The sequence below is a fragment of the Lactuca serriola genome, chromosome 6 (genome assembly GCF_051521515.1).
Source record: "Lactuca serriola cultivar US96UC23 chromosome 6, Lser_US96UC23_V15, whole genome shotgun sequence".
NCBI lineage: Eukaryota > Viridiplantae > Streptophyta > Magnoliopsida > Asterales > Asteraceae > Lactuca > Lactuca serriola.
The window spans coordinates 137,208,775-137,227,174 of record NC_136413.1 but is presented as its reverse complement, the minus strand read 5'-3'; the positions used below and the strand labels follow the sequence as shown (position 1 = coordinate 137,227,174).

The 18,400-nt window shown below is 34.9% G+C and overlaps 1 protein-coding gene across 1 annotated transcript; it reads right to left on the bottom strand.

Annotated features, from left to right (window-relative positions):
• Positions 1–10,803: 10,803 nt before the first annotated feature.
• On the bottom strand, positions 10,804–12,782 carry LOC145058624 (uncharacterized). Its single transcript, XM_079006509.1, has 2 exons — positions 11,941–12,782; positions 10,804–11,869 (listed from the first exon to the last, which is right to left on the bottom strand). Exons 1-2 carry the CDS (start codon positions 12,738–12,740, stop codon positions 10,828–10,830), a joined length of 1,842 nt encoding a protein of 613 aa, XP_078862635.1. The 5' UTR covers positions 12,741–12,782; the 3' UTR covers positions 10,804–10,827.
• Between the last annotated feature and the right edge of the window lie 5,618 nt (positions 12,783–18,400).

The following is an 18,400-nucleotide window of genomic DNA, read 5'->3' as shown; positions in this document are numbered from 1 at the left end:
AATTTCTTGTTGGTATACAATTGTTGAAGTTTGTTGTTGTGTTCCAGTATATCCCCGATGACCACAAGCCACCACCGGAGGACCACCGTTGAATACCCCCAAAATCCGGTGGCCACTGCCCACAGAACAGGTTAGGATTCTTTGATTTGTTTTTTTACTGATGTGTTGTTTTTTGGTGACCACCAGCCACCACCGGAAGACCACCTTTGAAGCCAACCCGGAGAAATCCCGCTGCCACTGCCATATAACAGGTATGTTTTTTTTTATGTTATTTTATTTTGGTGGGATAATCTTATAAATTTTTCGATATCTTGTATGCCTCCTATGATTATTTGTATAATTGTTTGAAATTGATTGTGTGAAAGTCATCTACTAAAGCAAGGTTGGTGTAAGAGTTGATGACGAGAACATTGTTCCAAGACCTTCAGTGAGTTATGATGATGTCCTTTAATAGCAATGTAGTATTAGGTTATATAGTTAGCAATGATTATTTGTATTTGACATTTTAGTGCAATGAATTATCTTTCTTATTTATTGTATTTTATTTTGTATTTTGTATGGCATTAGCTTTTGTGTAATGGGTTGTATTTTTTGTATATGGTATTTTAATTATTTTCTATTATGAGACATGAAATGCAAATTTAATTTGAAAATTAGTAAATATATAAATAATTTTTTTTAAAAGAAAAATAAAAATTACGATACGCAAAAATGTGTGTCATATTCATTTATGACATGGCCTTTCTTGACAGCGGTTTTAATGATACGCATTGTGTGTCATTAACACGCGCGTCTTAAGGTTACGACACGCGGATGCGTGTCATCTTCCTTTATGACAGGGCCTTCCTTGATACGCATTGCGTGTCGTAAACGCGCGTCGTAAATGAGCGTCGTAAATGCGCGTCGTCTATAGATGAAGCGCAAAAGCGCGTCGTCTCTCTTTATGACAGGGCCTTCCTTGACGCGCATTTGCGCGTCGTCTGAGCCTTTTACGACGCGCAATGAGCGTCGTAAAAGGCTGTTTTTCTAGTAGTGTATGGGAAAATGGCAGCTTAATACCTCCAAGATGAACACAAACTGAAGTAGATCTCGAGCACACACCTCTCCTTTGAAGCAACCTTCATGATCTTCAAGTTCCTTTCCAAAGTTTCCTTCCTCCAAAGCTATTTCTCTCAAATGATGGAAGCTCACACGAAATATAGGGTTTACAGGTTCTCTGGGATGATATGGGGGCTGAGGGAGGGACATAACACCCTTTATATAGGATACAACTCCCAGAATTAGGGTTTTCCACGCACAGACCAGACTCACCGAGTCACCTTGGCCGACTCGCCGAGTCGGTCACTTACTCCTCGACCCGGATCCCGCTCTGACTCGCCGAGTCGCCCCTTAACATTAAGGTTTTCTTTCCTTTCTTGGCCTTCAAAACTTTGGGTGTTACAAATATGGAATATCCGGATGAACCGATCAGCGTAGGCAACAACCTCTCATCAGCCACGAGACAGATGCTCATCAATCTCCTTAAAAAATACAAGCATATATTTGCTTGGACCCCTACGGACATAGTAGGGGTAGATAGGAAGGTTATAGAGGTCAAACTCATGATCAAGCCAAGTAGTAAAGAAACCAAGCAGGAAAAAAATGGTTCATGGAGGTGACAGACAGGAACAAGGTAATCAACACTGATATTTTTATTAATTGTATGTATTAATAATGTTTTCACAAGGGCTTGAATTGATCTGTATACAAAACTAGAAAGAAAAGAAATCAGATAGATAATTTGATTTTGGTGACGTTTCTATTTCAAAAATTACTCTTTCCGATGTAACAAATCTTGTCCACAACATGTCCATATTCATTCATGCAGTAGATTATCATATTATTCTTTAAGGGTTAAGTTCAAATGAGAACACTATTTAGTGTGAGAACGTGAGAACACTATTTTATGTTACTATTCTACGATGAATTTAATATGGATCGTATTGTAGTAATTATTAAATGAATATATTCAATTTTATATTGTTATTCTACTATAAAATTTATATATATATATATATATATATATATATATATATATATATATATATATATATATATATATAGAATTAGGTTCAACTGTTTTTAGCAACTATTGTGTACCTAAATGCACCAATAAGAATTCAAGAAAAAACATAAATCATTACTATAAAAAAAAGGGTAGATGAGTCATTTTGTTTTTATAAGCTAAAAATAAATTCTTATATATTTGGTATATCCCTTAAATCACGTCTACTATTGTTTGACTTATTTAAAATCATCATATCCATAACCCTAAATGCACAAAGAAGGGACGCGTCTTCTTCAACAAATCGGGAATAAGGAACGATCGAATGGGAGCAGTCAAAAATCAAGGGCACTAGTGAGGGTCAAGCAGATTTGCAGGGAGGGCTGAGAAAGGGACTTCGGTCCTCATCGTCGTCTTCATCAGATCGAGAAGGCATCAGACGATTGAGGGAAGTCGAATGGTGGTCCCTTAAATCACGTGTGCGGTTTTTTTATAAACCTTATCATTTTCAAGTCTCCAAATAATTAACCCTACGCCATCGTCGACATTTTCTTCATCGTCTTCATATACTACAGGCAACACAGCCATCATCTTCACGGCATATGATTGATTTTTCTACAAAGATTAGTAACGAGACACATGGCACACACCATCGATCAGATCCAGGTAACTTTTTTTTTTGTCAAAAAATGTCATATTTAGACAGTAAGTTCTTTAGTTATGTAGAATTGAAAATATTCCAACTTGCTGTCTTAGTGAACTGTTGGTGGAATTGAAAATATTCCGATTTGCACACCAACTGTTTGTTAAAATGTCTCAGTGAACTTCAGTTACTTATTCCAAAATTTGTTATTTCTTGCTTAATGAGTCACTTTCAGTTAGAAGGAAGCATAGAAAAAGATGTTAGTTCGTATGGTTCCAGCCCTTGTATCAGAGCCTTATAATGTAAGTAACATTCTTTATTCATGTGTTCAAGTTGATGAGTTTCAATTTCTTTTATGTGGATGCTCTTCTTTCTTACAAAATAATGTTTTCAAATCTTATATGAAAACCACATTTCTATGCTTTAATGGGTCTGCTATATATTTTGTTTTTCTTTTGGTTATGGAATACAATTCTAGGTTGTTTGTGCCCTTTTATTTTTCATCAACACAAATTAATTTACTCTATGAACCTTGTGGTATGCATTCTAAATCATGTTGCTGGAAATTATGTTTATATGTAAACTATTGCAAGTAAATCAAATATGGTTTTTGACTTGTTTGATGATAATGTCTAACAAGTGTTTGTTGAAATGCCTGAAAGAGTATTTAAAGAATTTAACTTTGTGGTATGCATTCTGTCAGAATTATTAGCTGTAAATACTATACCTTTGAATGTATTCTATTTATTCTATCAGAATAAAATCGATGTATTCTGCCAGAATGTATTATATGCATTATATCATATTCTATGTATTCTACCAGAATATATTAAGTGATAGTTAATTGTAAGTAACATATTTTTAACAATTATTAGTTTTTGTTGTATTTGTGATAGGAATGGCTGAAAGAAGGCGTTGAAGACCTTGATATTATTTTACGATATGTATAATTATATTAAAATGTATAAAAATTTTAGTCTGTAAGAATATGTATGAATTTGTATTTAAGTTTGGATGTATAAGAATATATTAGAATGTTTGTTATTTTTCAACATATGATTCAAAAATTTAGTTTTTCTTCAATAATATTCTATTAGAATAAAATTCTGAAAGAGGATCATTCTAACAAAATAATATTCTATTAGAATAAAATTCTGAAAGAGCATCATTCTAAGAAATAATATTCTGACAGAATAAAATCGGTAAAAATTTGAAATTGAATTAATTAAAAAATTAAGATTTTTTTTTTAAAATAGGAGAATTAATCATCCCTAAAAATCCGAAATTTTCCTTTTATAAATGTAGTTAATTGTCCAAAATACCCTTTTGCTTAAAATTGTATGATTATATGCTACATGTTACCCTATTGTAATATCATACACCCTCAAATCATGTCCATTGATTAATTTCATCAATTGGTCCAGATTTGTACATTCTGGCACACAATACTTAGTAAAAACAAAATAACCTAAGCCTATATATATATATATATATATATATATATATATATATATATATATGTGTGTGTGTGTGTGTGTGTGTGTGTGTGTAGTAATTTAGTAAATTCTAATGTGAATGTTAAATATGTGATTGTTCATATATTCGGTGATGAATAATGTCATAAAGTTGTAAATACAAAATTTTAATGTGAATATTAATGTGTGATTGTTCGTATATTTATTGATGAATAATGCCATATCGTTGTATATACAAAATTCATAGTAGAATAGTAACATAAAGTAGTGTTCTTACGTTTTCACATTAAATATTGTTCTCATTTGAACTTAACCCTATTTTTTAAATATATTGTTACTCTAGCAATACAATGCAGAAAAATAATAAAACCTTGACAGCAATTAGTTTTTTTGTTTGTATTCCCGTTTTGCCCTTAGACCCAAGAACAAGCAATGACAATAACCAAGATAAAAGAAAGTAAAATAGAGAATGAAGAACAATAGAATTAACATGGTTCAGCAATAACTTGCTTACATCCACAAGAAGAGAGAAAACTTTTGTATTAGGTTAAGAAGCAATTTACCTCACTTTGTTCCCTGTTACAAAACTTACGTACATCTCTCTTTACAACTGAAATAAGCATATAAGCAAACATACATGGGCCTACAAACATTGGGCTGTTAACTGGGTCATTTAACCCAAAACAGTTGGGCTGACCCAAGTCAACTCAAGCTAACTTCTTGGGCTGACCACTTACAATTCTCCACCTCGAACAACATTTGATAGACCTCAAATTTTGGACGATACACCAAGAAGAAGTTGCAAACCTTGATATGTAAAACTCAATCCGGCTGCACCATTTGACCATGGTTGCCTACGTACCCACATTTGGGATCAAGCCACCGTAGTTCACTTCACCGGGTGAAAACTCCACCTCACCCTGACACCGCCCCGCAATGTCGTTGCCCTCAAGGGCAATCAACACTGATTAATATTAAGCAAGTTCAAGCAATGCTTAAACTTGTCACCTGGTACCGCCTTGGTTAACATGTCTGCTGGGTTCTCATCGGTGTGTACCTTCATAAGAGAAATATCACCATCTTTTATGACATCCCGCACAAAATGATATCTGACATTTATATGTTTGGTACGAGCATGATAAACTTGATTCTTAGCTAAGTGAATTGCACTTTGACTATCACACCACAAGTCTACACAATCTTGCTCAAACCCCAAATCATCTAAAAAACCCCACAACCACAGTGCTTCCTTTACACCTTCTGTTATAGCCATATACTCAGCTTCTGTAGTCGAAAGCGCTACTGTTGCTTGTAGCATCGATCGCCAACTAACTGGAGCACCATGTATTTTGAACACATAACCAGTAGTAGATCAACATCTATCCAGATCACCAGCATGATCTGAATCCACAAATCCAGTAATTCGACATGTATTTCCACCAAAGCATAAACCAATATCAGTGGTTCCTTTCAAATATCTCAAGACCCATTTCACAGCTTCCCAATGTGCCTTCCCTGGGTTCGCCATGAACCTGCTAACCACACTGACCGCCTGTGAAATATCTGGACGTGTACACACCATGGCATACATCAGACTGCCGACTGCACTGGCATAAGGCACACGCCCCATGTACGTCTTATCTTCTGCTGTAGAAGGAGATTGTCTACTAGAGAGCTTAAAATGTGGAGCCAATGGAGTTACCACTGACTTGGCATCTTGCATCCCGAACCTCGCAATGACCCGCTCAATGTATCCTTTTTGGCTCAAGAACAATCGATGTTTCGTCCTCTCTCTTCTAATCACCATACCCAATATTTTCTTGGCAATTCCCATGTCCTTCATCTCAAACTCTTTACCAAGTTGAGATTTCAGCCTATCTATCTCCACCTTGCTCTTCGAAGCGATAAGCATGTCATCCACATACAAAAGAAGATAAATATAATCACCTCCATGAAGCTTCCGCATGTAAACACAACAATCATACAGACTTCTAGAGAACCCATGCTTCAGCATGAAAGAGTCAACCTGCTTGTACCACTGTCGAGGAGATTGCTTCAATCCATATAGTGATTTCCTCAAGCGACATACCTGACTTTCCTTATCAACAACCTTGAATCCATCAGGTTGATGCATATAGATTTCCTCATCCAATTCTCCGTGCAAGAAAGCGGTTTTTACGTCGAGTTGTTCCAGCTCCAAATCACCATGAGCAACAATACTCAACAATACCCAGATGGAAGTGTGTTTCACTACCGGAGAAAATATCTCATTGTAGTCTACTCCCTCTCTTTGTGCAAACCCCTTTGCTACTAATCTTGCCTTGTACCTTGTACCACTGAGTTCGGAAGAATCCTCCTTTTTCTTGTACATCCACTTACAACCAATAGCTTTCTTTCCTACGGGTAATAGGACCACCTCCCACGTTTGGTTCTTTCAAAGAGACTCCATCTCTTCTTCCATAGCAGCCAACCAACTCTTATTATTGCCATTTTAAATAGCTTCCTTGAAGGAGACCGGCTCATCTTCCTCCATCGAGAGTGCATACTCAACCAAACTTGCATGTCCGTAGTGCTTCAAGGGTTGATCAGACCCTAACTTTTGAACTTTCTTATATGCTCGCCTCGGCCTAGTAGGGACCGAATTATCCTCGAGCTCTTGTTCCTCTGGTTCGTGTACATTTTCTTGTTGAACTGTCTCATGTTCAATATCATCGTGAATACCACCATGATCTTCCTCGTGAACACGACTAGAACCTTGTTGGCTTTTAGGTTCTATATCAACTACTTGAGACTTGACCGTCTCAATGTCATCACCATTTGGGACCGTAGCTTTTGAAGAAGCTACATTAGAGTTCTCATCAAAAGTAACATCCCTGCTGATTATAAACTTGGAATCTTCCAAACACCAAAGACGATAGCCTTTCACATCTGATGCATATCCCAAGAATATTTCCTTCTTGGCTCTTGCTTCAAGCTTTCCCTCACTAACATGATAATAGGCTGTGCACCCGAAGATTCTGAGTTTTTCATAATCTGCATGTTCCCCTGACCATACCCTATAGGGTATATTTCCATCTAGAGACGCATGAGGATACCGATTGATAATGTAGCAAGTTGTAGCAATCGACTCTACCTACCATTCTCTGCCCAAACCAGCATACGATCGCATACACATTGATCTCTCTCGCAATGTACGATTCATCCTTTCTGCGACCCCATTCTGTTGTGGTGTTTTCCTGACCGTCTAATGTCTAGCAATTCCTTCTTGATCACAAAATTTCTTGAAGGCACCTTCTGTATACTCTGTACCATTATCAAGTCGAAGTGTCTTCAATTTCTTGCCTGTTCTGTTCTCAACCATTGCTTTCCACTTTTTGAATGTGTCAAATACCTCATTCTTGTGTTTCAAAAAGTAAATCCAAACATACCTAGAATGATCATCCACAAAAGTGACAAAATATTTGGAACCTCCCTTGGAAGTGACTGAAGCAGGACCCCAAACATCTGTATGCACATAGTCTAAAATTCCTCTGCTTTTGTGTTTGCTAGATTTGAACTGAACCCGATGTGCTTTACCGTACACGCAATGCTCACAAAAATCCATGCAAGGCTTCTTCAAATTCTTCAACAAACCTTCTTTACCAAGCAGATCAAGACCCTTTTCGGACATATGCCCAAGTCGTCTATGCCATAACCGAGTGCTTTCACATGGGTCAAAGAACAACCTTCTTTACTCCTTCCCATGTAACTATCTTACACCCACCGGAGTCCAATACACCTTCAGAGATGAGATTCTTTCGCAACTCAGGAACATGTCTCATATCCAATAAAGTTCTAACCACTCCATCATGCATTTTGATTCTAACAGAACCGAGCCCAACCGTTTTGCAGGAATGGTTATTTCCCATTACCACGGTTCCACCATCTATGCTCTTATAGTTAGTAAACCACTTCCTATTTGGGCACATATGATATGAGCAACCTGAATCAATAATCCATTTACCAGAGATTTCTTCATCAGAAGTGGCAAAGTAACACTCATCATTGCTTTCTTCTCCCGAGGCATAACTAGCTTCTTGCTTCTCTTGTGCATTTCCTTTGTTTTTGTTGTTGTTGTTCTTTTCTTTGTTCCATCCTACTCTCTTGTTAGGACAATTTGCTTTGAAATGTCCAAGCTCGCCACACTTAAAACACCGCCTTTCAGCAAGGGTTCTAGATTTAGATCTAGACTTTCCTCCTTTTCCTTTTCCTCTCTCATTACTTCTACCTCTTGCAAACAATCCTTGTGCCTGGTCTTTGTTACCACTAGCAGTAGCCATGTCACCAGTTGCAATCTTTCGAAGATCGTCCACTAGAATTGACGTTCTAGTCTCATCTATCATAAGGCTATCACCCACAAGCATCAATGTTTGTACCAGATTCTCATAAGACTTTGGCAACGAAAGAAGTAGTAAAAGTGCTTGATCCTCATCTTCTACCTTCACATCAATGTCTTTTAAATCTGATATACACCTATCAAATTTACTGATGTGTTCCCGGATTGAAGAACCTTCAACCATTTTGCAAGTAATCAATTTGGACTTCAAATAGATTCTGTTTGTTAGAGTTTTCGTCATGAAGTTTGCCTCTAACTTTTCCCACACCGCAGCTGCCGATTCTACATTACCAACCAAGAAAGCAACATCCCTTTCAAGGCATAAAATGATCGATGCTCGTGCTTCAAGATCCAACTCCTCCCAATCCTCATCGGACATATCTTTGTGCTTCTTTGTCTTACCCGCCAAAGCCTTGTGTAACTTCTGTGAGATTAATAGATTTTTCATTTGCATCCTCCAATAAGAAAAATCATTCTTCCCATTGAACTTCTCTAATTCATACTTCCCAACTTTAACCGTTCCGCTTGTAGATGCCATTTACCCGCTTGTTTCAAAATCTGCCTCTCTCAGGACTTTTATCGAACACCTTGTGTGCTGAACACAAAATACCACCTAAATACCTCAAATTTGAGCTCTACCACCCGGATTTGATATTAAGCTCTGATACCAATTGTTACTCTAGCAATATAATGCAGAAAAATAATAAAACCTTGACAACAATTAATTTTTCTGTTTGTATTCCTGTTTTGCCCTTAGACCCAAGAACAAGCAATGACAATAACCAAGATAAAAGAAAGTAAAATAGAGAATGAAGAACGATAGAATTAACGTGGTTCAGCAATAACTTGCTTACATCCACAAGAAGAGAGAAAACTTTTGTATTAGGTTAAGAAGCAATTTACCTCACTTTGTTCCCTGTTACAAAACTTATAAACTTATGTACATCTCTCTTTACAGCTGAAATCAGCATATAAGCAAACATATATGGGCCTACAAACATTGGGCTGTTAACTGGGTCATTTAACCCAAAACAGTTGGGCTGACCCAAGTCAACTCAAGCTAACTTCTTGGGCTGACCACTTACATATATTAAACTGTTTTAGAGTGTATATAATTAGAATACATAATATATTTTTGATAAATTTAAGTACATTACTTTAATTATCACACTTTTTTCATAAATTATATTTGACAACTTCGATTTTAATGGTTGACAAACATTTCCTTTTGTAGTGATAAATTTCACTTTAGTTCGATATGACTTTCAAATATTTAAATTGAACAAGCTCAAAATTAGATAACCAGATGAAGCTCAATATTTAATATCGGTAAATGTAACACTCATGAATTTTGATATAATTAATAGGACTATAAGAAATTTGATCCGACTTCATTGTTGGACTTAATTTGTAGGTTTCATATATTTCTTCCGTTGATTTTTTTTGCTAAATAGATTGATATAAATTATGATTTAGAATTTTGAAGGGTAGGTAATATAAATGTGCAAGTGGAGGTACTCACATTACAAGAATTGGAGATGATTGTTAAATTACGTAACGAGTTATTTTCTTTATATGACAAAAACATGCAGAGTGGAGGGGATTGCGTTTGATTTGGAATGGATTGAAAGTGCTGAAGTTACAAATAGCACCGGAGCTTAGTTTTGCTGAGATCGAAGAGTGTAATTTCAGGTAATTAGAACTAGCTGGATTCGTGAGTCTGTATTTTAAGTTCGAGATGTATGTAGAGAAGTATTTTGGGACTTGTGTTCTGCATCTAAAAGTAGCCAGTTGGTGGTGAAGTAGTTGTTATTTCAAAGATCATTTTTGTTAAATTTGTACTTTTACGAGAAATCCGTTGAGAATGAGTTAACTTGACAATCTCAAGTTCTCTATGCAGTTTTCTGTTTTACCGATATTACTTTCTTGCATACAACATACAAAGGCAGAGGTCGCTTTCATCTCCATGAGTGGATTTGTGCTTTCTTCTTCCGCCTACCAGGTGCTCGATGTAATGCCTGTGGCTATTGTTGTTTGTTTTTCTTAGGTCAGTCAGGTGCATGTTTCCAATTAGAATACAAAAGAATGTAGTGGATCTAACTGGAAAAGCTGTTATATATAGAATACACTTGGAGAAGGTATATACAAATCGAAAATATGTGTAAGTTTGCTATGAACAGTGAGTTGTTGAATATAAGACAAGAAGAAGAGAAAGCCAACATATATATTTATAATTTATGGAAACAATGACATATATGGCCCTTTCTTAGTTCCTAATCATATGACATGTTTAAGGACCCATCACATTATTATAATCACATTCAAAGCATATATTGAAACTACAGACTCTACTGTGACATTCTAGGATCAAACAACCATTAATATCTTGATTACAATTAGAACACACATACTTGGGCGTTTTCTTTCTTCGGACGTATGTTAACGGATGTTTATGATAGGGAACATTTAAGGTGCCCTCGTGGAAAACATTTGCAAAACGCTTAAATCGATTAATGCAATAAAGGTGAAAAGAATTTTTGCATTTTCCACAATAATAGAGGGGGAACTTGGGGTGCATTTCTTCCTCACAAATATCACAATAGAAATCTTCAGGATGATCCATGACCGGGGGATATGTTAATGGAATTTCATGTCCTTTGCAATACCTATGACCAAGAGAATCTGGCGACCTCATTGCACAATAAATACCTAATGTGAAGCTACAAGCCTTACAAGCATAACTTATATTATCAGACCACATGTTGCAAGCGTTACAAAGAGGTCCAGGATCGATAACTTGGATAAGAGGATGTTTGTGGGATTTATGTTTGATGGTTCTTGGTAGAAATGCACATTTCACATCGAGGTAGAACTTGCAAGTTTTACATATGTACACAAATGTATTGGCTAGGCTACCACAACCTTCGCATCTATAGTATATCTTAAGTCCACTTGTATTTATCAAGGCAAGCGAATGATCCGGGTGAAGTGGATGTTGTAATTTGAGTGGTAACTCGGCACAATATTTATGGAGAGTGAATGAACATCCATCTTTACAACTATAGTATGGAAGGGAGAGGGGTTGTACACACCCGAAACATACCTCTATTGGATCACTACAACCATACATGTTGTTAGCTTGAGGTTGAACATGAAGGATTAATGGATGTTCATGACACCAATGCTCAGTCATAGTTTTTTCATCATCATCATCATCTTGTGTTATTTTTTCATAATGTTGTAGTTTCAGTGGATCATTAAATTCATCTGACATGGGAAAATGTAGCAAACCATTTTCTTCCTCATCAACCGTAGAAGTACTCGGACCATCCCTGAAACCAGATGCATATTTTTGTTTAGAGGGAGAATTCACAACCACAAAGAAAAAGCAAAGAAATTTTACCTTGGAATAGAAGGTTGTTCTGCATTTAAGGCACACCTGATATGAACAAAATATCTACAATTTGCACAATGATACAACCACTCGTTCCGCAAGATGTATTTGTTGCAAATTTCACAATAATACAAGAAATTAAAGAATATTTCTGGAAGCAAATAGACAAGAATAAGTTCGTGATCAGGATGATGGGGTAGGTGGATGATAGGTTCTAAGGAAGCACATGTTTTATGGATCCAGAAATCACAACTATCACATTGATAGAATAAGCCTTCATCCTTAGAATTGCAAGCATCACAAAGGAATGCAGCTGGTTTTAACTGTAGGGTTAAAATGTGTTGTGGATGGCCTTCGTGTTGAACCTTCATCTTTGCCTCCTCCTTGATAACATCTGCTTCAGCCTTGCGAGCAATCCTAGCAACACAACAATCAATGCAAGCTTTAAAGATGTATATTTTATCCTTCTCAAAAGTATATGAAAACACCCCAGATTTCTTTTGAATACAACACACATCACAATTCCAAGATCTGGAATATGGATTTTTCACATCAGTAAGTGTTAGATGATGATGATATAAGGAAGGATCGTTGATACTGAGCGGAAGTTGTGCACATTCTTTATGAAGAAAGTAACGACATTGGATGCAAGCATATGCAAAACCACTTGATATGGGTGTTTCACATGCATAACAACCAATCAACCCTGATTTCTCATCACCACCATTGACACTAGCACCTACAATCATCTCATAGTCGAGGAGTTTTAATGGATGGTTTTCATGACTAAAATGGTTAATCTCTTCCATATCTTCTCTCTCTCTCTCTCTCTCTCTCTCTCTCTCTCTCTCTCTCTCTCTCTCTCTCTCTTTGTTTTGTGAAGAATGACATATATTTAGCCCTTAACTAAATTTATAGAAAATAAGGTATAGGCAAAATACCATTTCCACAAAATCAACCTAACTTTTTTTAGATTGCTTTGCTTACAAGTATAAGTTTTAAAATGCTATTTACCACATTCTTTTCTCATATATCAAGTTAAATTTACTATACATCTTTTTTTCCAATTTATATTCTCTTTCTGTATGTATTAGTCACGATTTCACGAAAATAATTGGATTCCTTCCTTTTATTTTAATTCGTTGATTACTTTCTTTTTAGCTTTATTGAAGATTAAAAAAAATCGTTTAACAAATATTGCCAATGGATATTATTTGTATGTATTAGCCTTGCATTCACAAGGAGTTTAAATGATCAATATAATTTAAAAAAAAAAAAAAATAACGACGTAGGTATATAGTTTGATTTTAGTGATGATTGTATTTCAAAAATTATTCTCTTGTGATTTCAAATATCTCATCCACAATATATTCATATTCATTTATTCAGTAGACTATCATAATATTCTTTTAATATATTAATATGGTTTTCGAGAGTCTATATAATTAGAGTACATAATATATTTTTGAAGAATTTAACTATATTATTTTAATTATCACACTTTAAGACTATGTTTGACAGACTAGTTGAAAAGTTAGTTGATAACTGTTAAGTTAGCAACTAGATAAAATATGACGTTCGGTAAAAACTAGCTGATAAACTACTTATGAAATATAAAACGACATATAAGGACATGTATGAAAATGATTCAAATTTAATTAGAAAAATATGTAATGCATAACATTATATTAATGTAAATACTAAAAAAACATTTCTCCGATTATTTGTATTTAAGTAAAATTTTGTGCATTCCATATCATATTTGCAATATCATCACGAATTTTCTTGCATAGTACAAGGCGAAGGACTAGTGAATAAATTTTGTTATCAGTAATTGCAAATCCTAATAATATTGAGTTACAAAATAGAAGGTGGTGCTTTGTTTGAAACCGTTTTATTTTTTGGCATGATATGGTTATCTAATTATGTTTACAGTCCTTTTACATGATATGAGTTGCAATTATATGTTTAGTGGCTACACTATATTCATGCATATAAAGATACTTATAAATATATAGTATTTGATTTTTGAGGTTGAAATGAATATTGTTCGACTTTAAAGTTGGCATAAACATTTAATGGGTGATAATTTATTTTTACATTAACCACTTGAAATAAGTGCTACGTGTTAGTAAATGAATGCATAAACTGTTAAGAAATCCACTTTCTTGCTTAAATTACTAAATTAGTAGAAGAGTGTAACTTGAAATAAGTACTACAGAAATTCACTTAATTATGACCAACCTTCAACTTGAACAATGTGACCTACTCCCTAATCATGCCTTTCTTATGCAATTCAAGAGAGGCATCTCTTTTAGACATTTATGTGGGCATCCATTAAAAGAACTGAATTTATGAATAAATTACAGTTTGATACTATGTTGATGATCTTTTACCTTGTTACAAGCTGCACAATGTTTTATCTTTTAACAGGGTGGTTTATCGCGATTTTGGCTTAAATGAGATTTTGATCAAATTGTTTCAAGACCTTGCTAGGATTTATATGCAATACAAGGTTTTTTATTGGGTTATAAAGTCTTGTTTTTTATTAATCTTGTTCGTAATTAGGAAGCTGGTTAATACAAATTGGAACCAAGGAATCAGAAGGGCATACAACTACATATAGACAATCGCATTGTCCCACACCTCAAATCATATAAACGACTATAAAATTGCTTACTCAGATCATATAAATTGGAGAAACAACAAGTTGATTAAAAAAGATTACTCACCTTGAGTTCGTTTGAAGCTTTGACTAACCACATAAAAAGAAAAGTAGAAAACCTTCGTCTTATGACACTGAAACAATCAAAGACGTAACAAATCAATGTAATCAACAATTACGATAACAGATGACAAGAAGCACAATACATAGTATGAAAACGATACTAACCTTGAAATCGATTGAAGATTTCTTTGTAGAAACCGAATTGAAAAATTGGTACTATGAAATTGGTACCTGTGCTTTTAAAGAAATCGATGGTGGTGGGAAAATGATGTTAGTTTCTTGCGATTCAGAGGGAACCGATTTGGTGGATAAACAGATCTCCCCAAGGAGTGGTTCAAAAACCATCAAAACACGAGAAAAATGGAAAAACATGAGTTTACGACCGTAAACTCCCCAAGGAGTGGTTCAAAAACCGTAAACTCCATAAAGTGTCCATTTTGAGCCCTAATCACTTCCATAGCCCTTGAATCAACCCTAGAACCTTTCTTTGTGAAGCATGAAGCCTTAAAGCACACAAATACACCATTCCCATGAGTTTACGGCTGTAAACTCATGGGGAATATGGTTCCAAAACCGTAAACACCCCTAGGTACTACCATTTGAGGAGTAAACTCCAAAGTGAGACTATACTCTCCTTAGATGCAACCCTTAACACTCATAGCACTTGAAACAAGGTGTTTTCATGCATTAGAGGGTCTTTACTTGCTTAATTAGTTATTTAATGACTAATTGGATACTTAAATGTATCATTACTTGCTAATAGGATCCAAGTGTGTGTTCAAGACCTCAATTGACACATAACATCCTATATCGTCCGACCATCCGATTCACCCACGACAGGTGAGTTCATACCCCTGAATCAACCTTTTAAATGATTTTAACTGCTTTTAGGGGGGGGGGGGGGGGGAAATACAAGTTGAACTGTACAGTTATTAGATAAATCACATGTGATTAATAACTGTATAGCAAAATAGATTTTTGCATGTTAAACTGCTTCATCCAGCTAAAGATTTTCAAATCATGTTTTCGAGTCTTGTTAAAGTATTAATATCCTTTTTTAGATTATTAAAGGTTATCCAAAGGTTTTCAAAGCTTGTTTATAAAAAGGACATCAAGTCATAATTTCTTATTAAAGGTTATCTAAAGGTTTTCAAAGCTTGTTCTATAAACTGACATCAAGTCATAAATTCTTATTTATAAAGTTTTACCAAAGTTTCTGTTATGCTTTTATTTTGTTAAATGCATGCCCGTATATGTATAGTTATATAAGTAATGTTTAAGGAAGGCTAACTCGCTTTGGTTCCTTTTCCTTGTTTGGATGTGGCTTCAGGGTATCGGTTATCTGTCCGAAGGTCGTTTAAATACTAGTTATATATCATGTATACAAATATGGACATAAAAGCTCTCTCAGCCAGTTCATCGCCTTTGAGTAGTAAAGGCATCCTTCCATTACTCATGTTTCTAGAACCCTAGTAACTATGATAGGAATAGTTAGGAGATTCTATTTACTCTCTCTCTATCTCTCTCTCTCTCTCTCTAGTACGGAGAATCACTCATGAGTCTATACTATTATTATTATACTTAAATAGAATGTGACGCACTATTTCCCGCTACGACACTTCATAGCGCCATCGCCGTGTAACCAGAGTCTCCTGGAGGGAGAACGAACATCATGTGTATAGATCTATATGGGACCGACACTCCCGCACCCTGACTGCTAGCTACAGTCCGCACCGGTAAGGCCCATGGGTGACATAATGTCACTAACTCTACGCGTGACCTGGAGGGTCATCGGATACTCTATTGTCGATCAGCGTGGTTACATACGAGTTCACATTCAACCATTTTATTTACCTTTAGACTAAGCCAGGCTTATCGTTCATTCAATACCCTCTTGGAGTCTATGTTTTATTCACCTTTAGACTGAACCAGGCGTATTTTTCATTCAATACCCTCCTGGAGTCTATGTTCTATTCACCTTTAGACTGAACCAATTGTATTGTTCATTCAATACCCTCCTGGAGTCTATGTTTCATTTACTTTAGCCAACAGTATTACTGTTGAAATATATATTATTTTTCCCCTATTATTTTTACTTGTGATTTTCTCACAATCCCTTTAAAGTAAAAACTATATTTTGGTAATGATAGTATTTTGGGGAAATTACTCCTTAAAACATAAAACTGTCGGGTCTTGGTAGAAGACTGCTTTTGTTAAAGATACTTCTTGGTTTAAACTCAGAACGATTGAGTCTTGGTAGAAGACTGCTTTTATTTATAAAATATAGGATTTTCTAGAAAGAATTCTAATACACTATAGATTCTAAACTATTATCCTTCATGAGGTTATTTTGAATAAAAATGTGTATTTATACCAATGCCACTAAATACTTATGAATTCACCAGCATTATAAAAATGCTGATACTCGCTTTCAAAATAACTTGTATTCTCAGGTCATCGATAGATAGGTACATCCCGGGAGCTTTTGCGAAGTCAGCCAAGAACCAAGCTGCATCTATATTATGTTCTGTATTTACTTTGGTGTTGCTATGAAATGTAACCTATGTAAAATTATTACTATTAATGCAATGGTTTTTGTACTTTGATTACTATACTGCATATGTTGTGATACTTGACATGACGTCCTCCACCCCAGAACGTATTCCACTGTTCTCGGTTTTGGGGTGTGACACAATGCAAGATTTAAAGATGTATATGTTATCCTTAAGAAATGTACACGCAAACACCCCAAATTTCTTTTGAATACGACACATGGTACATCGCCAAGGTCTCTAACTTGGATTTTTTACATCAATAAGTGTTAGATGATGATGATATAAGGAAGGGTCGTCGATAGTGAGCGGAAGTTGTGCACAGGCTTTATGCAGAAAGTAACGACATTGGATGCAAGCATATGCAAAACCACTTGATATGAGTTTTTCACAAGCATAGCAACCAATCAATCTTGGTTTCTCATCACCATCATTGACACTAGCACCTATAATCGTCTTAAAGTCGAGGAACTTTAATGGATGGCTTTTATGACTAAAATGGTTAATCTCTTCCATATGTTTTCTCTCTTTTTTTTTTGTGGAAAATGACATATATTTAGCCTTTAATTAAATTTATATAAAATAACGTAGAGGCAAAATACCATTTCCACAAAATCAACTTAACTTTTTTAGATTGCTTTACTTCCAGGTATAGTTTTTAATGCTATTTACAACATTCTTTTCTCATATATCAAGTTAAATTTACCATACATCTTTTTTCCAATTGAAATTTTGTTTCTGTGTGTATTACTCATGATTTCAATTGAAATTTTGTTTCTGTGTGTATTACTCATGATTTCAAATAACTGGATTCCTTCCTTTTATCTTAATTCATTGATTACTTATTCGTAGCTTTATTGAAAATTAAAAACAAGAAATCTTTTAACAAATATTACCAATGGGTATTATTTGTATGTATTAGTCATGATTGCACAACGACTTTAATTGATCAACATAAAATTTTAGAAAAAAAAATAACTATGTAGGTATATAATTTGATTTTAGTGATGATTGTTTAAAAAATTATTCTCTTGTGATTTCAAATATCTCATCCACAATATATTCATATTCGTTTATGCACTAGACTATCATAATATTCTTTTAATATATTAAAATGGTTTTCAAGAGTCTATATAATTAGAGTACATAATATATTTTTGAAGATATTAACTATATTATTTTAACTATT